A 25,362-nucleotide genomic window follows, 5' to 3' on the forward strand; every position below is an offset into this window, starting at 1 on the left:
CAGAAGGAACCTGGTCTTACAGGGTTAAAACGGGGAAACTCTTATAAAATATTTCCTTCTGTAAAATTTCACTAACAAAGTGTATATTTCTTACACAAAATCACAAGAGTTTATTTGGTTTTAAAGAGAAAAAAATATCTGCCCCTTTTTAAAAAAATTGGTGCTCTCTCCATTTGGTTCTGCTGATCCTTGAAGCTGCCTCAGCATTTAGTAAACTAATACTTTTGCATCGTTTAAATTTTATGTTAATAGCTCAATGAAAACATTTTGCTCTAACTGCTTTATATTAAGATTTGCCTAAAAGGACACATTTAGACTGAAGAAGGCAATTGTAATTTACAAATTTAGGCCTGATCTAATCACAAAGTTGCATTGGTTTAATTAAAGTTGTGATTTTAAACAAGCTTAAATGCTACGAGTAGAGTTTTAATCATCAATTTAATCCTGATTTGTATCTGTTTAGCTTTTATTCATAAATTTACAGGTGCAAGCTGAACCAATTGAACCAGTTTTAAATCAATATTAGTGTCCACATATAGGTTTGTACTAGTTTAACTAAATCATTTTTTAAACCAATTTATGTTAAACCAGTGCAGCTTCTGGGTGTATACAAGTCCTTAGCTAGTAAATAAATATGAAAAACAAATTGTAAGCAACATATATGCATAAAGTAACTGAAAATCATAATGAATTACCTGTTTTTGGTGATTATTTTTTCTGAATTTTTTGTAGTATGCAAATTATTAATCAATTTCATTTTTGACAGTTATAAATAATGTTTTTTAAAAGCATTTTAGTACAAGTTTCCATTCCAGTTAAAATGTTTCCAATATAAAGAATGTTGCCTTCTTAACTCAAGGCTGCAAAACTCAACTAGATACCGTTTTTTGTTGTTTTGTTTTTTTTAACATTTATTATTTAGCTTCTCAGCAAACCATTTGGTGACACAATCTCACAGAAAACTTGAAAAGAGAATTTCAAAAATAGTAAAATCTTTTATGCATAGTCCTCACCTTTTAAGAAACAGAACTGTGAAAAATGGTTTCATAGTAGTTTGATAAATTTTCTTAATCAGTTCAACTGGAAATTCAAATGATAATATATTGTTTTTCAAATACACATTTATTGAGTATTCTATTGATATTTAACCTTGGTCCTGCATTATCGTCTGTGCAGACAGACTGTTGTAACTGCACAGAGCCCCATAATAGTCTTCAGTGGGACTCTGCATGGAAACCGCAGTCTGTCTGTGAGGAACACTGTGCAGGATCAGAAGCGTCAAGAGTTAATTTGGGATGGGAACCACTTTTTCACTATATGTATGTGCAGTGCCTCGTACGATGGGGCCCTGATCTCCATTTATTTATAATTAAATAAATTGGATAGTAAAGTAAAAGCTTTGTTATCTGGCATGTTGGCAGAATGGGGGGTGCCAGTTAGTCAAAAATTCCAGTTAACTAAGAGTTATACTTACCAATGGATTACCAATTTTCAAAGAATTAGATTACAATAAATGAATAAACGTTCCTATTCTTGCCCTTTTCAAGATGTGTACTACTATCTATTTTCTGTTTTAATGTCAACACAACTCTCTTACGCTTCTCTCCTTTCAGTGGCGTAGCCAGGTTCTACCAGCAGGGGGAGAAAACACCTTAAAAATAGGCGCTGAAGCAGCAAAGAAAAAAAAAAAAGAAGAAAAAAGGAAAAACCGCCGAAGACTGAAGGACTTGCCGCCGAAGACCCGGAGCGGCTGAAGGACTTGCTGCCGAAGACCCGGAGCGGCTGAAGGACCCGCCACTGAATTGCCGCCGAAGACCCAGACTGCTGGGGTGAGTGTAAAAATTAAAAAGGCTCCACTTTTGGGGAATGTGCTCATTGGGGAGCGGCCGCTCCACCCCTAGCTACGCTACTGTCTCCTTTGCTTTTCGCTGGTATTTTGGATGCCAGAGTGATAGGGAGGCATTGATATTTTATGATAAACACAGGACAATACCCCAAATAATAAACCAACTGATCACAATGGCGGATACAAACAGAAAGAACAGCGTTCAGCTCTTCTCAGCTAACTGGCGCGTAGTCCGACTGCTCTTAGAAATACTCGGGTCCCAAATAGCTTTGGCATCGGTCCCGGTTACTAGATTGAAGATTTGCGCTGGGAGATATCAGAAATGCTAGTTTCTAGTGCAGTGGTCGGCAACCTTTCAGAAGTGGTGTGCTGTGTCTTCATTTATTCACTTTAATTTAAGGTTGCGTGTGCCGGTAATACATTTTAATGTTTTTTAGAAGGTCTCTCTCTATAAATCTCTATATTATATAACTAAACTAGTGTTGTATTGTAAAATAAACAAGGTTTTCAAAATGTTTAAGAAGCTTCATTTAAAATTAAATTAAAATGTTGATCTTACACCGCCGGCCTGCTCAGCCCGCTGCTGGTCTGGGGTTCTGTTCACCTAGGCCGGCAGCAGGCTGAGCAGGGCCTGCAGTCGGGACCCCGGCTGGCCAGGGTCCGGCAGCCAGAACCCCAGACCGGCAGCAGGCTGTGCAGGGCCGGCAGCCGGGACCCCAGATCGGCAGTGGGCTGAGCGACTCAGCCCACTGCCGCTCAGGGGTTCCATCCGCCGGCTCCTGCCAGCCGGGATCCCGGCTGCCAGACCCGCTCAGCCCGCTGCCGGTCTGGGGTCCCGGCCCTGCCCACATACAGTGGGTGCCTACTTTCTCCCTGGTTCTGGCTCATTCTCTTCCTCTCTCTGAGCTGAGGGTGGGAGTGCACTGAGCACAGGGCTGGGGGTGAAGGGTCTGGCCAGGAGCTAGAATGAGGGAGGGGGCTCAGGGTTGGGGCAGGAGGTTTGGGTGTGGGGCACTTACCTGGGCAGCTCCCATTTGGTGCGAGGGGTGCAGGTGGGAATGTGTGTGGGTGTGTGTGTGTGCAGGATCTCCCGTTTGGTGCTCAGGGTGGGGGTGTGGATGTAGGGGGTGCAAGAGTCAGGATATGGGGGGTGCATGGGTATGTGGGGGGTGCAAGAGTCAGGGCAGAGGGCTGGGGGCATGTGTCATGGCAGGGGGGGCTAGGTATGTGTGGGGGTGCCAGAATCAGGGCTGGGGTCATGGGGGGGGTGAAGGAGTCAAGCAGAGGGTTGGTGTGTATGAGGGGGGTACAGGGCTCAGGGCAGGGGGCTGGGGTGTGTGCGGGGCACAGGGCTCAGGCCTGGGGGGTGTGCAGGGCTGCGGGGCTCAGGGCAGAGGGCTAGGTGTGTGTGTGTGGGGGGGTCAGGGCTCATGGTAGAAGGCTGGGTGTATGTGAGGGGGAGTCAGGGCTCATGGTAGAGGGCTGGGTGTGTGTGAGGGGGGTTCAGGGCAGGGGGCTAGAGGGGATATGCCCCTATTCTACCCACCTCCCCTTCCCCAAGGCCCTGCCCCCGCTTCTTCTCTGCCGGGAGCAGCGAGCATGCTGACTCTGCTCCTTCCCGACCCCCTCCCTCGCAAGGGCCATCAGCTGATCGGCCGGGAGAGAGGGAGGTACGGAGAAGCGGAGGAGGGGCAGGAACCCAGCACACTGTGGGAAGAGGCAGGGGAGCCGGCAGGACCAAGCTTCTGCCCATAGGCGTGCGCAGCAATTTCATTAGGGTGTGCACCCAGGGAGCCCTGCCCCCATCCACTCCCTCCTACTTCCCGCCCCCTGACTTCCCCCCTCAGAACTCCCAACCCCCCGCTCCTTGTCCCCTGACTACCCCCTCCTGGGACCCCTGCCCCTAACTGCCCCCCAGGACCCCACCTATCTAAGCCTCCCTGCTCCTTGTCCCGACTGCCCCCCTAGGACTCTACCCCCTACCTGTCCCCTGACTGCCCTGACCCCTATCCCCACCCCCGCCCCCAGACAGACCCCCGGGACTCCCATGCCTATCCAACCGCTCCCCACTCCCTGACAGGACCCCCAGAACTCCCGACCCATACAACCCGCCCTGCTCCTTGCCTGCCCCAACCCCTCTCCACACCCCTGCCTCCTGACAGGCCCCCGCCCCAGAACTCCCGACTCATCCAACCCCCCCGAGTTCATTGTCCCTTGACCACCCCCTCCAGAGACCCCCCCACCCTAACTGCCTCCCCCAGGACCCTCCTTGCTCCCTGTCCCCTGACTGCCCTGACCCCTATCCACCCCCCGCCCACTGACAGACCCTGGGACTCCCATGCCCCATCCAACCCCCCCTGCTCCCTGACTGCCCCCTCCAGAGACCCCCCGCCCAGGATCCCACCCCCTATCCAACCCACCCTGCTTCCTGTCCCCTGACTACCCCCACCCCTTATCCAACCCCCCCAGACCTGGACCCCTTACCATGAGGCTCCTAGCAGCATGTTCTGCTCCACGCAGAGCCAGACATGCTGCCCCGCGGGAGCAGGCAGCCCCGCCCCTCAGAATGCTGCGCGCGCGGTGGCATGTCTCCGGATGAGCGGGGAGCGTGTCTGCTTCCCCGCAGAGCCAAACACTGCCCCGCAGGAGCAGAGCGCTGCACACACGGCGGCATGGCTTCAGGGGAGGGGGAAAGGCGGGGGGGGCGACAGCTTGCTGCGCTCGGCCTGGTGTGCTCCAGCTTGGGAGCGCGGACCCCGCGGCTTGCCGCGCCGAGAGAGTGGGGCCATTTGCCCACCCCTGCATCAGGGTTGTGCCTGGGCACACCCCGTGCGCACGCCTATGCTTCTGCCCTCTGCCCCTGCGGGAGGGGGGAGCGGAGGGCGGAGAAGAGCGGGTCGGGCGGGGCAGGATTTTTAATGGCACGCTGCTGCCTGCCGGGACTCCAGCAGGCAGCAGTGTGCCATTAAAAATCGGCTGGCATGCTGTCTTTGGCACGCGTTAATATGTTGCCGACCCCTGTCCTAGTGCTTTCCGGTTGGTAAAGTGCTGGATAACACAGCTTTTACTGTATTTGGATATTATCATTAGCTATTTAAATCAGAACAGATAGAATAAAAGTATACCAGTTGTAACATTATTTTTTATCATTAATACTCAAGAGTGTGTTTGCATTTTATAGAATAAAAACAAACTGTCCCTGCTGCAATGAGCTTGCAATATACAGCCCCACTCCTGTGCCAGGATTTGCTAGTCCATACCCTTGCAACACAGCAATCTACATTGCAGGTCTGGGATATCGGATCCCATTGCAGGAACAGGACCTAAATTAAGACATGACACAGAAAGGGTGACCGATAGTAGAAAATGGGGTTGGGTGAAGAAAGAAAAGAATTACAGCAATAGCCATGCCAGTACAGACCTTCCAGTGACTTCAGTGGGCTTTGGGCCTGACCCCTGGTACGGTGTATGTTCGTGATGCCACTAGAGCACTTAGAGTACCAGTTGATGTGGCACTGTAGTAATGGACACTGCTTATTCAAATACCAACTGGTGGTGCAGCTTTCTCAGTAATAGGCCCTGTAGACATGCCCTTGGTTGCTCATGGCACAAATTCGCAGGAGATCACTCTTTCAAACACCAGTGCCCTTTTATTTCCTTGTATTTTCCCACCACCACTTATATACAGCTTTATACAGTTCGCTATCAGGCAGGTAGCCCCTTGGGGAACAGCTTGCTCTTACAGCTAGCTGGGAGCAACAGGTCCTCACTTTCCTCTTCTTCCTCTCCTACTTCCTTCCTGCTAGCTTTATAGGCCTTCCCCCATCAAGCTCACAGGTGTCTCTCCTTTAGGGCTTTAATCAACCACAGCCTGTCAGCTCCAATCTCTTCCCCTTACTGGGAGCGGAGCTAGTAGGCTCTGAGCTAACAGGGGCTGAGTCAGTGCCTTTTGGCCAGCACCCTGTTACAGGCCCCCACCTCTGGAATTCTTTTTTTGTGGAGATATGACTAAGCACAACACCGGACACTGGAAAACATCCCTCTTTGCCCTGACTTTTCCAACTGATTAAATTCTGATTTCCTACCTGAGTCATAAATCAGTATGCAAAAGGGGAGCCTGGTCTCTCTTAGTAAGTAGTGAATAAGTTCTCTTCGGATACTACAGTGATGGAGCCAAATAAATTCTAATCCTAATTAACACTTCTAACACTGAGGCTGTGCATTTTCTATATCTAGACTTATACCAACCTCAACTAGCCAAGCCTTGGTTAAACCCCTAGTTATTCAAAACAATGTTATATCCCTGATTTATGTCTATGAATTAATCCCCTTGATTATCTAACTGTATTCCATGTCCCTTGTGATGTTGAGATAATGTTGTGGGTGCTGTATCTATTATGCACTGGTTATTCTACAAAAGATATGTTTTTAATAAACAGTTGGCATTTGTTTGCTTAACTGAAATTAAAATGCACATTGGGAAACATTAATAACACAATTTCACTCACTGTTGATATTTTTATGTTTGGTGTTTCCATCAGTTTTATCTGGAAAATGCCCTAGAGAACGTAAGATGTTTTTGGAAGTCATTTGGTTACATTACATTTAGTTTTAACAGAAGACAGTAACCACAGCTGGAGGTTCTGGGCCTTGGATGATTAATTGTAGAGCACCCAGCCAGGTTCTGCCCACTAAACATGATCAATAGAGACACAGTGTCCTCTGCTGGTCACTTCTAAGTGAAACAGCATTTGCCACAATGTTGATTTAACACATTGCAAGGTGTAGATTTATTTGCTTTCATTAAAAACATTAAGAATAACATTAAATGTTTTATGATGACATGGTATATTCTGCCTGGACAATGGGCCCTAGTGTTCTCTGAAGAAATAAAACTTCATCTTTTAAAAATTCAGAAAACAATAATACTTCAAAGCACAACTTCGAAGCACAGTGTAAATATTAAATAATTACTTATAACCATGCTTGTGAGGTAGATAAATATTTTCTCTTATAACAGAAGAGGTAAATAAGGCACAGAGATTAAGCAATTTACCCAAATTGTTTCAACTTAATAGCAGAGTTGAGATTAGAATTCAGAAGTTACTTGCTCTAGGACCATATATACTTGGTTAAACAGACAAGATGGTTTAATGTGGTGATCAAAAGCTCTAAAAAGGGAAATTAATTTAGCTCAGGCTACAACTAAAGACCTTTGCCGTTCATGGAGTCTCTGCCCCTTTTTAGGGCCTGCTCATTAAGTTCAAGGTTGACCCCCACCGACTGCCACACAGAGTGCCCACATCCTACATTCAGATGTTACAGATACTTCATAGCCATGTCTCCACTAGGAAAATTTTGCAAAAATTTCACACTGTAGCTAATGCCAGTGGTGTTAGATCCACTGACAGCTACTCGTAGCACATGTGGGCTACTCACATTTTAAGCATTATGTTATCTAACTCTCAGCCTGATCTTCCTGAAGTGCCTCACGGATGTCTTTAAGCACGTGGTTTCATGTTTAACTGAAAGGACAAGGATACTGAATTTTTAACATAGATCTCCATTCTCCAAATATCAATAAGTTAAATAGATATAGCTCTATAAGTTAAAATTCTTTTTTATTAATATCCATTTAAATAGTCTAGGAATCCCTGACCCTCTCAGTTTCTCAATATCTCAGTTTTTATGATCTTTTGTGATGTCATTTCACTGAGGCTTTCAGGACAAACAAAGTCTTAATTTCCAGTAGAAAAAGCAAACAGGAAAAAATAATGAGGGGACATATTTCAAGTCCTTTTCATACATCACTATGAAAACAACAACAAAAAAGGGTACAAGTAAACTTTTAAAGGGATTAACCTTCCTGATATCTGATAAGTAGAAAACAATATATCCAATCCCAGCCAGAGATAACTGGAAAGACAACTGATTATAATACAGGATTATTTAAAAAAAAATGCAACCCTAAAATGTAATCCATAAAATAATATGGGCATTTCCAGTTATTTTCTTACTTTTCTTAGCAAATCTGTGGTTCTTGTCCTGATGGTGAATGCTAATATGATGGTAGCTAGTATGGCCACAGATTCACATGCATGATACAGAAGTAATTGAAAGGTATTCGGTAATATGTAACAGATTATGATTTGCATCCGGTAAATTGTTGCATATTATTTTTTTCTAAATTACGTTTAATAGCCTTTCTCCCAATGGAAGCAGGGCATAAATTGTTCCAATGTTCCACCCAGAGGCCAGGTAGGTGTATTTCACTATAGATTCACTTAATATTCACAGTTGGAGGTTTAATTACTGTATTTACAGCAGATTTGAAAAGTATCATCACATTAATCAAACTACTAAAGATTTTTGTAATTTCTCTCTTTGGATTTTTTTCATGGGTTCCTTCCAAGTAATTTTGTAGAGTATTTTATAACGATAATACTTGGCATTTGCACCAGACTTTTCCTATCTCTGACTCTCACAGGGCGTTACAAATGTGTGTAAGTATTATTACCCTATTTTACAGATGGGATAACTAAGGCACAGAGATCCCAATTAAACAAGGTAACAGAGGGTCCTGTGGCACCTTTAAGACTAACAGAAGTATTGGGAGCATAAGCTTTCGTGAGTAAGAACCTCACTTCTTCAGATGCAAGCCTTGCATCTGAAGAAGTGAGGTTCTTACCCACGAAAGCTTATGCTCCCAATACTTCTGTTAGTTTTAAAGGTGCCACAGGACCCTCTGTTGCTTTTTACAGATTCAGACTAACACGGCTACCCCTCTGATAATTAAACAAGGTGGAAATCAGTGGGACTATTCACATGCTTAAAAAGCGGCACCTTGCTAAATTGGAGCCAGAGGTTAAGTAATTTGCAGATTACAAAGGGAGTCATTGGTTGATTTAGGAGCAGAATTCAGGTCGCTGGAATCCTAAGCCTGTGATTAATTCACTAAACCAGAGCTATTCCTATTATGTGGTAATACAACGCTTAACTACTGTAAATGGTACAGCTTTTACTATCTGTAGTGTATTAGCATTTTTTGTAATTCGGGGTATTATTGAGTTCTGAAACTGGCTGCTATATCTGCTGAATAGCTGCCTGGCTTGTTGTCAAAATATATATATTAAAAAAACTTTTACCTTTTAATGAATATTTCTTCCATAACCATTTTCCTACTAAAATAACCTTTACGAACTCAATTATGAAAATTAAAAGTCATAGAGTTAAAAATTAGTAACAGGTCATGGTCACTTTCTGAATACATACTCAAAACATTTCTTTTACAGGCAGCATAATCCAGAGGATAGGGCACTGGACTGAAAGACAGGAGACATGGAGTGAAATCCTGCTGTCACTGAAGTCAATAACAAAACTCTCATTGGCTTTAACAGAGTCAGGATTTCATCCTCAGATTCTGTTTCCAGCTCTGCTTTTGACATGGTGTGTGACTTTGGGCATGTCGTGTCATCTCTCAGCCTCAGTTTCCCAGTCTTCAAATTGGGATCATGATACCCACCTTCCTCTGTAAAGTACTTTGAAATCTATGGATAAAAAGTATTAAATAAGAGCTAAAATCAATGGGACTATTCCTTAAATTAAGCACCTTAAGTGTTTTCAGGTTTGGGGCCTTATTTACTTTTATTCTAGACATAACACAATGAATCACACCTTGATCCACCACTGTTTGTCAAATACATTGCTAGAAAATTAACTGTTGAGTACTGCAGGGTCATTAATTGATGCTTCAAAGAAGGTAGAGCTAAAAGGTCTATATCAGGATGGGAGGCAGAAGGTAATCTCCTTCCCTGAAAAATCTGACACACAAATTTAGTGTCCTTTCAGAATGCCAAGGTGCAGAAGTCTAAGGAACTGATGAAGTCAGCACTACATATGGACCCACATTTACTGATGAATAAAGTCCTAAGAAATAAGTTGGGAAGACTTGAAGTTTAGTCATGAGTTAAACATAAGGTTATATTAAATGTGCATTATTATGTAAGATATGTTAAATGTTTTATGATCTTGAAATTATTAAACAAATTTGGAACGGCTCTATTTTTTTAATCGCGCACTTTTTTGTTTAGTGTTTTGTTATTATTTGAATTCTGGTATGTTTTGGGGTTTTCCCCTACATAGCTATCAGTGTGTACAATTTTATCTAATGTTACACAAAGGCTAATGTAATTATAGCAACAGTAACTACGCTGTTGATTTTGTTTTGTCACATTTGACAATTGGTCACATTGCCGCCTACAAGAAGCAAACAGAAAAGTTTATACCTCAAGAGGAACCTGGTAAACAAAGATCTGCAGCTTAACTACCAACTTCAGAAAAGCAGTTTTTCCTCTTTAATTTTATTAGCCATCTTATGCAAAATAGCCATATTGGACAGAATACATTTATTATTTTGATTTGTGTTTTGGTTTGTTATGTTACTCAACTCTACTTGTTGCTAAGGAATAGCAAAGAGGATCAGAGAACTTCTAACAAAGATGGAAAACTAAAGGTGAGGAGTTTTGGATTTATTTCCCAGTATTCTTCAATGATTTCTAATTGAACTACAGTTGTTGGTACAGCAGTTCTTTATGAAAGAATTTGTGAAATAATGTGATCCTGCTCTGCTGTTCCACTGTCAAGCTCAATTTCAAATGATAATTTAATTCATTTTTGAGAAGTTACTCATATCATCATGTATTTAAACAGCTTGTTTACAAATCCATACGCCATAGAAGTCCTAAAGACAAAAAAGGAAGAACTGGTAGAAGGCTTAAACAACCCAGACCATCTTCTTAATTGGCTGATAGACAATGGTATTTTTACACCAGAGAAAAAAATGGTTATGTCCTACTACAGAACACGAAGAGCAAAGAACTCCCGGGTTTTGGATATCCTGGTTTCTCAAGGTGAGCGAGCTTGCAGGCTGTTTTTTTATCCATGTCTAAAACAAGTGGAGCCAAATCTATATAATAGAATAAAAAAATATGTCAGTGATGTGAATGAAAGTATTGGAGATGCTAGAAGACAACTGGTAGGATATCTACTTGAAAAGGACAAGGAATGGATTGAAACGACCAGTGAACAAAACCAAGAGAAGAAGGATATTCCTAGACAGATTTTATCAAAGCAAGAAAGAGCAACTAAAGAGAAAGTTAAACAAACACAAAATTTACCTGCAGCAAAACCTAAGAAAGACCATTCTAATGCTGTTAGTATCTTTGATGCAGCTGCTAAAGGTGATCTTTCCGATCTAGCGAAAGTATTGAAGGAGAATGATATTAATGCAGTAAACGCCTCAAATGAAACACTTCTGCATATTGCAGCTGCTAATGGACATCTCGCAATAATTGAATATTTAATTAACAAAGGTGCTAAACTAAATGTAAAGGATAAAAAAGGAAGAACACCACTGCACAGAGCCGCTGAAAAAGGCCAGGATGATGCAGTGAAAGTGCTTCTCCAAGCTGGTGCCTACATATACAGTTTGGATAAAGAAGCCAAGACCCCACTTCATTTGGCTGCTCAGAACCACCACACTCACATACTGAAGAGGATCCTGAAAGAAGAAGCAAGATGCTACAAGAACCAGCAAAACTTCTTACACATGGCAGCTCTCAAAGATGAGAGCAACCTGGCACAAATGCTTTTAAAGAATGGTGCCCCAGTTGATGCAAAGGAAGAGAAGGGACAGACTGCTTTGGGTTATGCCACTTCCCAGGGATTTGAGAAAACTGTAAAGGTGTTGCTAGAAGCTGGTGCCAGCATTGACTCTAACATCATTGATGTAGCCTTCAATAACAACAGACAATCCATATTCAGAATACTGCTGGAATATTCTAAAGGATTGTCCCCTGACATGATGGTGTCAGCTCTTTTTAAAGCTGTCCAGAAGAACCTGCATGGCATTGTAGCAGCTTTAGTTGACAGAGGCACAGATATCAACGCCCACAATGAAATGCAGTACACACCTTTACTCATGGCATGTGAAATGGGTAAAACAGAGACTGCTGAAGTTCTCATCACAAAGGGGGCTAGTTTGGAGGAGAAGATGCCCAACTCAAACACGGTTTTACACTTGGCAGTGCAAGCCGGGGCAGTCTCCATAACAAATCTGCTTCTCCGCAAAGGGATGAATGCTAACATCACAAGCCAGGGAGAGCAAACCCCGCTCCATGTTGCTGCATTTCATAATAAGGGATCAATAGTTGACATTTTAATCAATGCTGGGGCCAAAATTAATGCTGTCACTAAGGAATTAGTCACTCCCTTGCATGTCGCAAGCCAAAGAGGTAATGTTGATGTTGCTCAACAGCTGCTGAATCACAAAGCCAACGTTAATGTAAAGGATAAGCAGTCAAAGACACCCTTACATCTTGCTGCTGAAAAGGGAGATCATGCAATGGTGGAGCTGCTTCTTAGTTTTAATGCTGATCCCAATGCAATGGACAAGGAGAAAAAGACCCCACTTCACACTGCAGCTATGGGAGGCCATCTCAATACAGTTAAAGTTCTGTTAGCCCAGAAGGCCAGATTTGGAATTAAGGACATGGATGGCTGCACACCAATGCACTATGCGACCATCAAAGGCAATGCAGAGATAGTACAGATCCTTTTGACAGCAGGGAAGAATAAAAATATTGATGATAAAAATATCTGGAGAAAGACTCCACTGCATCTTGCAGCAGAACATGGACATGGTGACTTGATAAATTTGTTGTTGAGCAATGGGTCAGCCATTAATGCTTTAGACAACAACAAGGATACCCCATTGCATTGTGCTTGCAAGGCTGGTCATTTTAACTCCGTAAACTCACTTGTCAGCTGGTCTCAGGGAGAGAAAGCAAACTTACAAGCCACTAATAGCCTCAAAAAGACTCCGCTGCAAGTAGCAGAATTTAGCACAAGTGACAACCAAGCTCAGATTGTAACACTTTTGAAAAAGAAAATGTTAATAAGATGAATTTGTGATGAGGAATATATTAAAAATGTTTAAGTGCAAGATTATAATTTCACACAATCTGGATATATAGGATTTAGTTCAGACATTAAAATCATATGTACATGGGCACGGTTGATAACGATTGATATAAGGATAACTAAGAATGAAGCTGGGGCTGGTAAAAAGAAGCTAATGATCAGAGGTGGTAAATATATATACACATAAAGATATAAAGCCCATTGTTGATCTACTATGTGTTGCCAACTCTCTTGATTTTATTATGAATCTCATGATATTTGGTGTCTTTCTTAGAGACCCAGCTTTAAGAGTCAAATGAGCATGAACAAATCTCATCTTTTATGTTAAAAAATAAGTTAAGTTTCTAGCCCCTTGCTGTTGAAAAGTAAAGCTTGAAAAAGTGAACATGACAGGCTCAAAAATCAGAATGAAAATAAGAATCCTAGATTTATTATTTTTTAAAATCAGGACTTTTAACACGATTTTCTGGGGCCTGACTCAAGATTTTTGAATGGTTGCGGTTGGCTAGTTACGGTTGAGGTTAGTCAAAAAGTGCTAAATATTCAAATACAATATTAACCAGTATATTTAAGTTTAATTAAAATGTTAGTGTTTGGTTAAAATCATGTTTGTTACACAAATTTCCTTTCCTATGTTACAAACAGCAACTAAGATTATAAAAATACATTTTCATTTTATATGTCACTCTCTATGCCAGGGGTTGGTAACCTTTCAGAAGTGGTGTGCTGAGTCTTCATTTATTCACTCTGATTTAAGGTTTCGCGTGCCGGTAATACATTTTAACATTTTCAGAAGGTCTCTTTCTATAAGTCTATAATATATAACTAAACTATTGTTGTATGTAAAGTAAATAAGGTTTTTAAAATGTTTAAGAAGCTTCATTTAAAATTAAATTAAAATGCAGAGCCCCCCCGGACCGGTGACCAGGATCCGGCCAGTGCGAGTGCCACTGAAAATCAGCTCACGTGCCGCCTTTGGCTCACATGCCATAGGTTGCCTACCCCTGATCTATGCTGTTTGTTTACTTTTTGCTTTTCTCAGCATGGACAATGAAAACACACTACTCAGTTTCACAGTTGTTTGTAATGAGTTTCTTTCAAGCTCACATGTTCTAGCACAAAGCTGCAATGTTTAGACTGCATATACTGCAGTGAAGTGTTCGTTAATTTTAGTATTTCCTGTGGATTTTTCTTTAAATTGGACATATTTTTATTGGTTGGTAATTGTATAAAAGCTTTCTAATAGAACCAAATCTGAAGTCATGTTTTACCTGATAATGATCCTTACCCTGGCTGTATTTTCCATCCCCATCATTATCACTGTTGATCTAATTTAGCGCAAAGGGTAAAAGGTCTCTTATGGAACTGAAAAACAGATCTGGAAAGCCAAGGCCATCTGAAAAAAACAATTCATCCAGGGTTTGAAACTCAAATAACCAGAGGAAAGAGGCTTCATGCAGCTAGAGCTCCCTAAATTAAAACAAAAAGCTTCTCACAGCCTCACTTCCAATGAAAGTGAAAGAACTCCTTGTGCCAGAGTTTTATTCCAAGACAACAGGAGCATTTCATAGCCAAGGTTCATAGTCTCAGCCCAGGGTGAGTGGAGTCTTTGATCATCCTAGAGCATAAGACTTCTTAGAGATCACTCTTCTTGGGATGTAGTAATTCACTCTAGCCAAGCCAGCCCACATTCCCCTCTTGGCTGGGCTCACTGGCAATCCCTACAATGACGGCAGACAGCTGGAGTGGTTTTTCATTTTCCATTCAGAGAAGACAATGCTAAATATCCCTTCACTGGTCAGGAACTCCCATTGTATTACAAGCTGATGCCTTCACAAATCGAAAGATGCACCTAAGGGAATGGAGCACATTTTAACCAAGTATTCTCTATTTCATTTATTTATTTAGGTTAAATTTATAAAAAGGCTAGAAAGTGCACCTGGCCAGATGCTTTTTTTTTTTTTTTTTTTTTTTGCAGGATACATTGATATAGCTGCACAGATGGAAACCCTTACTGTAGATGTGCTGCACTGATGTAAGAAGTTACGCGCACTGGTATGGCTTACTACAGTAAGGTCATGCTTGGGAGTAGCTATGTTAGCAAGACTCGCTTTGGACAGGAATTCCTGACCTCCAATTCTGTTTCTAATGTCCTCTATGCCCATGATCATTCACTTATGCTGTATATACACTACTGACTTGCATCATTCATTATTGAACCAGTTAAAGCACAAACTATTCAGCAATCTACACTAGCCAGGCTGAATCAGAACCTTTGCCTCATATCCACATTAGCACTGTCCTAAACTGTTTCAGTTAGAGTGCTCTCTGGGTACCTGTCCCTTAGTTCTGGGAAGCATATGACTGAGAAGCAGTGGATTCAGATTTCCAACCCCCTTTTGTGCACTGTTGGATAGTGAAAGGAAGACCAGGGTCTTGCCTACATTGGAATAATTTGCACCACTGTAACAATATTGATGTAGACACTAATGTAGATAACTAGTGGAATAAACTGCATTGATATAAGCTCTGCTTTATATTGTTGCAGTACTATTCATATTGCAAGTTTCAGAGTAACAGCCGTGTTAGTCTGTATCCGCAAAAAGAAGAACAGGAGTAGTTGTGGCACCTTAGAGACTAACAAATTTATTAGAGCATAAGCTTTCGTGGACTACAGCCCACTTCTTCGGATGCATATAGTCTATGCATATAGTCTATATGCATCCGAAGAAGTGGGCTGTAGTCCACGAAAGCTTATGCTCTAATAAATTTGTTAGTCTCTAAGGTGCCACAAGTACTCCTGTTATTCATATTGCAGTAGAAGCAGGTCCCCCTTGTGGTTGGCACCTTACAATGCCTACTTTAGAAGTTCGCACTATTCTAACTACATCAGTAGGAAATGACTTAGACCAGACCAGTTCTTAAACCTGCCAAAAGCCTAATCTACTTCCAAGTCTTTGACACTTTCAACTCCAGCCATAGTGACTCTGATTTAGGATTCAAACAGCTCCAAGTGGAGCAGAAAGGCGAACTGAACTGTGTGCTCCACAGCCACTGTTTCAATTGCACAGCACTTCTACCCTGCTGTTAGCAAGATGTGGCAGAGGTAGGGGAAACACAGGGCTGGTGAATTGGGAGGAGACCTATTCTGAAGGGAGGGTGCTAGATTTGAACATCTGGGGATGAACATCAGAGGGTGAGCTGGAGCTGTGTGTGTGGTGGGGGGAATCAGCAACAAACCTGAGCTCCTACACCTTTTTCTTCTTCCCCTCCCCTGGGTATTTACCCTTCTCTTCCCCCTTCCCCTGGTATTTGCCCCCTTTCTTCTCTCCTCCCCTGGGTATTTGTCTCTCTTCCCCCTCTCCCCTGGCTATTTGCCCCTCTCTTCCCCCTCTCCCCTGGCTATTTACCTCTCTTCCCCCCTCCCCTGGGTATTTGCCCCCTCTCCTCTAGTATTTGCCCCGCTCTTCCGCCTCCCCTGGGTATTTGCCCCTCTCCCCCCCCCGGGGATTTGCCCCTCTCTTCCCCCTCCCCTGGGTATTTGCCCCTCTCCCCCCCCCGGGGATTTGCCCCTCTCTTCCCCCTCCCCTGGGTATTTGCCCCTCTCCCCCCCCCGGGGATTTGCCCCTCTCTTCCCCCTCCCCTGGGTATTTGCCCCTCTCTTCCCCTTCCCTTAGGGAGTCGCTCCTCTTTCTCCCCGTGTTTGCCCCTCCACCCCCGCCCCGCTCCTCCGCCAGGCGGCAGAGGCAGATACTGACTGATGAAGCGAAGAGGGTAGAAATGGAATCATAGAAGCAGCAGCGTGAGCGTCGGGCGCGGCTTCAAACGTTGCCCTGCGCATGCTCCCAGTTTTGCGCCTGCTCATTTGCATGGAGGGGCGGGTCTGCGGGGGTGGTGGTCCTGAGGCCCCGCCTCTCTCGCGCGATCAGACGGCGGCCGGGGCGGAATCATGGCGGCTGCGGAGGAGGCGGATGTGGACGTCGAAGGGGATGCGGCAGCAGCCGCGGCCGGCGGGGCGCTGCGGGGGTGAGCGAGTGAGCGAGCGGGCGGGGGAGACTCCGCCCCCGGGAGAGCTCAGCTCTCCTCCCCCCGAGACGCCGCTCACCCGCGGGGAGACTCCCCCTGGCCCCTGTGGGGAGATCGGGGCTCGCTTCTCTTCAGCCCCCTCGCAGCGTGGCCCCGCGGCGGGGAGCCTGGCGCGGCTGCAGGCCGCGGGCGCCCCTCGTGCGGAGGCGGCCTGGCTGGACAGCGCACGGGCGAGGGGATGTCGGGGTGGGAACCGGCCTTTCCCCCGGGGCGGCAGGGCCAGGGCATCCTCCCATGGCACAGCCCGTCAGACGGGGGGCGCGGGAGCGGCCAGGGTATCGCCCCCTCCCCCTCCACCGGCCCTGCGCTTCGGTGTGTCAGGGACCCCGGCGGAGAGCGCTTGGGGCAGAAGGTGCCATAGAAACGCCATTGGCTGCCCCAGGCGTGTGAAAAGCCAGAGTCAGGCCTCAAACACCATGAGCTTGGTGTGAAAGAAACGGTTTTGAAAAAGAACAATAAATTCTGGGCCAGTTTTGTTTACCGCCTGGTTTCTGAGTCTTCATGGGGCCATTCGGGTCGTGTTTTTTGAGCCTTGGGTGCAACCATAAGGGTTAGAAACTTCCCTTCTGGTTTCAAATGGAAACGGAGATTCTGAGCGAAGGACGTGAATCCAGAAGCTGGAGCTTTATGAAAAATATGGCAAGACGTGAGAGTTGGCAAAACTGAATATGAGCTGCCCATGTGTAGCTCTACTTCACTTGTCTCACCTTTCCTGTTTCAGACGTCTTAATTTTTCTCTTGCTCGTATTAATAATCTGCTTCTGCATCTATACTGAACTCTCCAGAGCAACTTCGGGATGAAGAGTATGTCTACACTACGGAGACTACACCTGCATAGCTATTGAGGCATAGTCCTGTAGTATAAAGACAGCCTTTGCCATCACAAGTTTTTCTGTCTGCATAGAACACCACCTCCCTGATCAAAGTTAGCTATGTCAATAGAAGCCCTCCTCTGTCAACATGGTGCATCCCCATTGGGGTTTTGTTGGCATAGATACCTCAGTCGGGTGTGTTTTTTCACACCTCTGACTGACATACATATGCCAATATAACTTTTCAGTGTAGGCCAAGCCATAGTGTGTGTGACAGGTGCTTTATAAAATAAAACCCTTTTGCAGAAGGAGCCCATGTGGGATGTGTGTAACGTGGGGTGTTTATTGCATGCATTGCCCATCTTCATGGTTCTCAAATTTTCTGATGCCTAAAATCACATTTTTTGTATATTTCTGAAAATGGTGTTCTGGGTCAAATGTATTTTATGTAGGAAGATAATTTTTTTTTTTTTTTTTTTTTTTGTATGTACCAAGGGGGCCTATAATTAGAGCTTTCTCCACTCTAAGAAACTGATATATTGTCTCCAGTGGGATACCTGGAACTGGTGGGAGAAAAGAGTTTAGTCTTGTTTATCGGTTAAACTGTTTTCAGCACCATCTCAGGGGGGCACATGGCTAATAACTGTTTTCAGGGAAGGATGAGTTTCCTAGTAATTGGATGAAGTTGAACTAAGGAAATCTTATGCTGATTATCAGGGAATGTTTTCCAACAGTAAAATGTCAGTTTGTATGGTAATTTCCCCAGGACGATAGTAATTGCCTCACTTAGGTCGGGTCTAGATGACAAACTTATATCAGTATAACTATGTCGCTCAGGATGTGAAAAATCCACACCTCTGAGTGACGCAGTTATACTGACCTAACCCCTGGTGTAGACAGGACTATGCTGACAGGAAAGTTTCTCCTGTCAACATAGCTACCGCCTCTTGAGGAGGTGAAATACCCCAACAGGAGAAACATAATAGCATTCTCAAAAATATGCTACATCGGTGCAGCTACAGCGCTGCCGCTTTTTATTTGTAGACTTGCCCTGAAAATGACCAGATTAGACTGGACAAAGCAATGACCGATATAACAATCCTGCAGTGACAGGATGTTGGGGTAAATGAGCTAATAGTTTTTCTCCATCTCTTTCAATGATTCTGTGAAGTTTAAAAAACTCTTTACTCGTTGTTACTTTTTATGGTCACAAAGGAAGTCCAGGCACTTTAGCATTTTGCTTTCCCTTTATTGAAAGGATTTGCATGTGCAGTTGGACCCCACAATCCTCCGTCTCTTTCTCCTTTTGTAATCTCAGTGCAATTTTTTATGCTTAGCGGAAGGTGACGATACTTTACCCTCATCATCAACCTCAAATGATGGCTTCTAAGTGAATCAAATGCTGATGTGTTTATTCTTCACACAGCAGCAGCATCTTAAACTCAGAATACTTTCAGAATATTTGTCCCTTTCTGAAGGGGAATATAAAAGATTTTAAGAATACATAATATTTTCCAAAACAGTTCTCATAGGAATTGCCCATTTTCCTCTCAATTACAGTAATTTCTTACTTAATGCAGCTAAACAAAAAAAAAAACTTAGTAGTCCAGAGTGTTCCCTCAGCTTCCACTAGCTTACTTAGCATATACAATATATGCAATATACTAAAGTGAGAGCTTCTATAACCATAGGACTTGTTTCTGGGTTTCTTAAAGTATTAATGCCATGAGGTATCACATCGTACTGCTGTGCCCTAAATACTAGTACATGTGAAGGTTATCAGCAGGAGCGCCGCCAGCTTTTCTGCCGCCCGAGGCGGCGGAAGGTCCCGCCCCGAAATGCCTCCCCCCACAGAGGTGGCGGAATGTCCCACCGCCGAAATACTGCCGCAGTCGCCGCCCCCCAAATTGTAGCATCCTAGGCGACTGCCTAGGTCACCTAATTGGTTGCGCCGGCCCTGGTTACCAGTTTTATTAAAGACTGATATTTGATTATCCTTAAGAATTACATTTTTCTAAAATAGTAGCTTTCCTACAGGGATCTTGGACCTTTACCAAGGGGGTTGTTTCTATTTTACACCTGGGGAAATTGAGGGACAGAGGTTAAATGAGGATCAAGCAAGAAGGCATGACAGCTGAAAATAAAACTTCTGTCTTCTAACAACTACGAGACTCTGGTGCCTGTGTTATGTATTTATACTTCACAGCTTTGCTCCCACTTTCTTTTCAGTCTCTTTTGGAAGAAAATTTTTAACTTTTCAGTAAAACAGAAATTGATTTTGCTGATACTTTATGCATGATTCTACAACACGAAGAGAGAGATACTACTGTTAGTAAGAGCCCTAACAGTTTGAAAAATATTAAAGAAAAGGTTAGGTCCCTTTCTGTGAGGGGTTCATTTACACTTTGCTCAATGGAAATGTTATGAAAGGCTGGGCCTACATAATATTTCTACAAAATATAAATGACCTCTTTTAATTTTAGAATCTCTGTGTTATTCTTATGTTAATGAATACAAGTAACACTATAAAAGTGTTTGCATTATTGATGATATGAGCTTTCAGATCTTTTTTTTCCTTCTTTAAAATGATTGAAAATTTTATTACAGAGACTATGAAAATATAGCTTCTGGCTTATTGCAAGATCACTACCTTGATTCATCTTGGAGAACGGATAATGGCCTTGTAAGTAATTTATAGGCAATAAAGACTTTTTGGTTGGTTTGTCTGTTTTAAATGAATGGTACATCTTTCACAGAGATTTTCAAAACTTTGTATTTATTCCCCAGCCACTTGAGAACATAAATTAATGTTTTTATCTTTAAAAAAAACAACAACAACAAAAACCACCCCTGTGATTGGCTTTGCTTTAGAGGAAGTGTTAGATATTTGTGTGTCAAAGAAAATAATTGAAAAATGTGTCTGTCATTTCCAGCCATGGACACTGGATAGCAACATTAGTGAAGAGAACAGGGCCGTCATTGAGAAAATGTTGTTGGAAGAAGAGTATCCTTTTATCAAATTGCTTATATGTCTGTTCCTTTCCTAGGGCAATATAAAATCCTCTGTTCTAGTAGGAAGCAGATATATAGTGGATTCTTTTAAAAGAGATTAGTGTTTACTGAACTTGAAGCACTGTGCTCCAGTAGTTAGAGCATGGAAGTATGAGATAATACACCTGAATTCAGTACCCTGCTCAGCCACTCTGCAACCCTCAGCTTCCTCAGGCTTTGGCGAGTCTCAGAGGGTATGTCTACACTGCCATAAAACACCTGCTACACCAAGTTTCAGAGCCTGGGTCAATTGACTTGGGCTCATGGAGCTCAGGTTGTAGAGATAAAAATAGCAGTGGATGGTTCTACTCGGGCTGGAGCCTAGACTCTGAGACCCTCCCTCCTTATGGGTTTCAGAACCCAGGTTCCAGCCCGGGTGGGAATCTTCTACACTGCTATTTTTAGCCCCTCAGCCCTAGTTCCACAAGCCTGAGTCAATTGATTAGGTTCTGAGAGTTGGTGCCACGGGTTTTTCTTTGCAGCATAGATGTACCCTTAACCTTTTTGTGCCAGTTTCCCATCTTTAAAATGAGTTTAGTAGTAATACCACAGATGGCTGTTGTGATGATTATTAATGCATATAAAGCACATTTCATTTCTCAGATGACAGAGTTTATATAACTGCAAAGTATTTTATTTCAAGGGAATTTTCATATACACATCCATAAAGTTCATATACGCATCCCTAACTTCATGATTCTCCTGGTTTTTTTTCCACTTAACATTCACTCATATCTTTGGTGGTAAAAAAAATATCCATTCATTGCAAGAGCTCTTTTAATGCCACTTCTGAGAAACACTTCATGCTTCTTGACAATATGAGAGCTCCTAATATTGCTGAGATACTTAATCCCAGTTAGCTGGCTAGGTGACCATATTAACAAATGTGAGTTACCTCTGTTTTCCTGTCCTTTTTTCTTTGAAATAAAGTACTTTACAGAGGAACAACAAAGTGTCAGTACAGAATATTTTTACCAAGGGAATAAATTATTCAGACTTGAATTGCAAAAAGGCTGTAGTGTTTGATATTGATGAGAAGAAAATGTCCTACTACTGTGTCAAAGTCATAAGGGAAAACAGGCTGTGGAGGAAGCAGAATGGCTAGTTTATTAGAAATAATGCGAGTATTTGGTTTACAAAGTCAAACAGTCACTTCCTCCTTTGTTTAACGCAATAGTATTTTAAACCAGTGGCAATTTTATCAGAATTTTTGCATGCATATAGTTCTGTTCTTTGTATCCAAAAATTCCTTAGTAAAGGTTGCAGGTATTACTTATCTAATAAATCACTTCCAGAAAAAATATGGCTTGATCAAAAGGAAGGTGACAAAAAGTCTGTGAAAAGGTAAAATTGCTGTTGAGGGGAAAAGAAATGATGGAATAGTAGAAATTTGGGGCAGGAATGAGACTGTCTTTGAAATGTATATATTTGCTAAGATCAGCAGTCACCATTTTTTTTGTTTTTGTTTTACAGTCCACATAAGAAAACAGGAAAAGTCATGTATGTACTTTTTGAATAATTGAGTTGTATTTTTAAGTGCTCTTTAACTTAACATAAATGAAAAAGAACACTAACATAAAAAGTCAGTTGTACCTCCCCTTTAACCTTTAGTCTTGTTTCTTTGGTTGTGTAAGATTGTTAAAGGGACATTGCCTTTTGACTGTTAAATGGCCTGTATTAAATTAACTTGATTTCTGAAGGATATGTCCACATCACAAAAAAGAACAATTACAGTTGGCTTTCTACTGCTTGCAGTTTCCTTGTTGCCTGTCCCCCCCAGACACAACCCTCTGCAAAATAAGTTGTGCTGCTTTGAATTAACTTCTGTAATACAAAAGCCTTCCAGAATTAGTTCTCTCATCAAAAGTATAAAAGTTTAAAACAAATCCCCTAAGTTTCCGTTAAAGAAGTATAATAATCCACGTTTCAGAAATTGTTGTAATCTTTTGGAGATGTGCATTCATGAAAAAGGCACTTGTATTTTCTTATTCTTTTAGGGTTCGCTCACCTACAAAATCAGCAAGCGGCTCAGTAAAGTGGACAATAGAAGAAAAAGAGCTATTTGAACAAGGACTGGTAAATATTGTATTTTTCAGTGTTCAATTTTCTGTAAACAAAACAAAAAAACGAGCTCATTTTAAAAAATAAATGCAATATTAACCTTTATTCATAAAAAAAAAAAGAATGGCGTTCTCATTGCAAAATAAAAATAACTGCAGTGCACTAAGTTGCTAATTTTTCATTTTTAACTTGTTAAAAATAATTTCCAATTGTTAACAATGGGATGGTAAATCAGGCACACGTAGGCCCTGGTCACACAGTCACATCTGTGTTTGTGAATCTCCATCGAAGTCCGCATAGCTTGGTTTGTTCACAAGGGTCTGCCTGCCCAGATCCAGTTGCAGGATTTGGGCCTTAGACTGTCCCACGGTCTACTGATTTGTCTATTGCAGTGTTACAATAGCAGTGCTGTAGTTTACAAAGGAAGTGTCAAACATGAAGGGGTGCCTTGAAATCTAGTAAACTGAAAAAACATTTTTCCCCAGACACTAATGTACGCACTTTGGGGCTTTTTTTATATGTTGGTGTAGAGTACAGCACAGTGGGACCCCAGCCTGGCTGTTGCCTCTAGACATTACTGTAACGTATGTAATAAATACACCAGTTTCTGAATCGTCCTGCTAACTTTTGTGACTTCCAGTCAGATTTTCTAAAAATATTTTTCTCTTACCTGCTGCTCTGCGAAAAAATGACAATAAACAGACACAGGCCTCTGACAATGCAAGGAGATCCAGGTGGGTGAATCCCTGGACCTTTCCAGTCTCATTGATTTTTAGCAAGGCTTTGCTAGTTCTTTGCTTGAAAACAGAAGGCTTTGCTGTTCTTTGGACGATATATCTAATCTGACACGTAAAACACAGCAGAATTAGTCTTAATTACTACTTGGATGGATGATTGCAAGTTGTGTTCTTGTAGTGTCATTGCAATGATTACGTCTAATGATTTTTGTAAGCATGCTTTTCTTTTTAAAGCTTATATTATAGAAGGTGCACTAACAGCAGCTAAAGTAAAGGCTGCTGTAGTATTTCTATTCTAATTCCATGTTTGAGTTGTTCATAACTTCAGCAAATGTTGGCCTGGCAGGTAAAAGTTTTTCAGCCCTGGTTTCTTCAAAAGATTAATATTGTCTTGAAAGTTTGAGCAAAAATATTTAATCCATTTTTTAATTATGAAGACAACGTAAAAAATACATTTTTGCCATTAAAAAAAATCTAACTCTTGTAACTTTATTTTCGACATCTCTTCAACTGAAATCGCCGGGTATAGAAAGTTGTATTTTGTCAAGCAAATAGCCCTTTGCAAGTAGTGCCTTTGAATGTTGTAGTGGACATTGCTTTTTAATGGGCCTACTTTGACTTTGAAAATCATATTGCTATAGAATATTGAAAGTAACACTGCTTAAACAGTATTTAGAAGGATGCAAAGTATTGTGCCTCCCTACATGGTAACTTTAGACCCCAGACCTGCAAAGGTACATCGGTCCTCTGGCAGAGAGCTTCTTGAATGATTGGGCTGTGTTCCCTGTAAGCTGTGCAGTTGGGCGGCTGCCCAGGAGAGATTCAGATGCCACGCAGTTGATTAGCAGAGCCAGACAGATCCAGCTGGCAGCATGAGTTCAGGTGTCCCTCTAACCCCCCCACTGCTTCTCAGCCACATTGCTCCCGCAGCTGCTCCTGGGACCCTCCTGCTGGCTGTGCAGAGCAGTAGGAAGGAGGGTGCTAATGTCAGGGTATCCCCCTCCCCCAGCCCCTCTACTCCATCTCCACAGAGCAGGGGAGAGGGGACAGGGCTCAGGATTCACAGCAGCTCTGCGGTCTGAGCAAGACTTTGGGTGAGTGAGTGCCTTAAAGAGACAGCGCACGGTTTCTCAGAGACTTCCCAGCAGCCAGCTCACTCACACTTTCTCTCCTCCTGTCCCCCCGGCCCATGTACCCCATCTCTGCAGAGCAGGGGAGGGGGGGAACATGGTTCAGGAGGAGGAGAGCTTTCAGTGAGTGCCTTAAAGAGACAGCAGATGGGCATCTCTCAGAAACTTCCCGAGCAGTCAGCACACACAGTCTGTGTCACACACCTCCCAACACTGTTGTTGTTATTACTTCTTGGTACTTCCTGCAATGCGCATATATTCTCTGTAATTATATTCTTTCAAAGTGTGTTGTTTTAGTTTTTTGACTGGTCTATGCATTTCATAATTTTTATTTCTCTCTTACACTTAAATTTAATTCTTTGAGTAGTGAGTTCTAAAATGCCTGTCTTGTCCTGGCTGGAGTAATTATCCCTATTGGTAACTTTTAAAAAATATATATTATATCTAGGTATTTTGTTTCTACTGGTGGCACATATCCGCACATTACTTTGGTGCACATAACAAAATTTATTCCACACATGGGTGGAAAAAATTAGAGGGAACATTGTTGGGGACATAGCTTCATAGTAAACATTCACATTTAAGGTGAACCAATGCAAACTTCCTGATTAGATTCACTCATCTGATGATATAACACCCTCAGTCTAGCACAGATACAT

General features: G+C 42.6%; 2 protein-coding genes and 1 long non-coding RNA gene across 8 annotated transcripts in view; 2 read left to right on the plus strand and 1 right to left on the minus strand.

The window, feature by feature from the left end:
* The window catches only part of LOC128841759 (CARD- and ANK-domain containing inflammasome adapter protein-like), a 33,511-nt gene extending 20,361 nt beyond the window's left edge, over positions 1–13,150 (plus strand). For 2 of the 3 annotated variants that reach the window (XM_054037138.1, XM_054037139.1), the window contains exons 2-3: positions 1,614–1,829; positions 9,139–13,150. In XM_054037138.1, coding sequence (XP_053893113.1) covers positions 10,542–12,809 — 2,268 coding nt within the window. In that variant the 5' untranslated portion in view covers positions 1,614–1,829; positions 9,139–10,541 and the 3' untranslated portion in view covers positions 12,810–13,150. Of the gene's footprint in view, positions 1–1,613; positions 1,830–8,564 lie in introns of those variants that run through there. The other variant, XM_054037140.1, reaches the window with a different exon arrangement.
* An 84-nt stretch (positions 13,151–13,234) lies between these two features.
* LOC128841760 (uncharacterized) lies at positions 13,235–16,664 on the minus strand. The gene is made up of 2 exons (XR_008445914.1): positions 16,585–16,664; positions 13,235–14,678 (listed from the first exon to the last, which is right to left on the minus strand). It is a non-coding gene; the product is annotated as an uncharacterized LOC128841760 (long non-coding RNA).
* Positions 16,665–16,769: 105 nt separating this feature from the next.
* The window catches only part of MYSM1 (Myb like, SWIRM and MPN domains 1), a 31,536-nt gene continuing 22,943 nt past the window's right edge, over positions 16,770–25,362 (plus strand). For 2 of the 4 annotated variants that reach the window (XM_054037133.1, XM_054037135.1), the window contains exons 1-6: positions 16,770–16,852; positions 20,332–20,407; positions 20,658–20,728; positions 22,042–22,119; positions 22,249–22,275; positions 22,773–22,851. In XM_054037133.1, the coding sequence (XP_053893108.1) occupies positions 16,776–16,852; positions 20,332–20,407; positions 20,658–20,728; positions 22,042–22,119; positions 22,249–22,275; positions 22,773–22,851 (408 nt within the window). In that variant the 5' untranslated portion in view covers positions 16,770–16,775. Of the gene's footprint in view, positions 16,861–20,331; positions 20,408–20,657; positions 20,729–22,041; positions 22,120–22,248; positions 22,276–22,772; positions 22,852–25,362 lie in introns of those variants that run through there. The other 2 variants (XM_054037137.1, XM_054037136.1) reach the window with 2 other exon arrangements.

Source organism: Malaclemys terrapin, chromosome 8 (assembly GCF_027887155.1).
Source record: "Malaclemys terrapin pileata isolate rMalTer1 chromosome 8, rMalTer1.hap1, whole genome shotgun sequence".
Lineage (NCBI taxonomy): Eukaryota > Metazoa > Chordata > Testudines > Emydidae > Malaclemys > Malaclemys terrapin.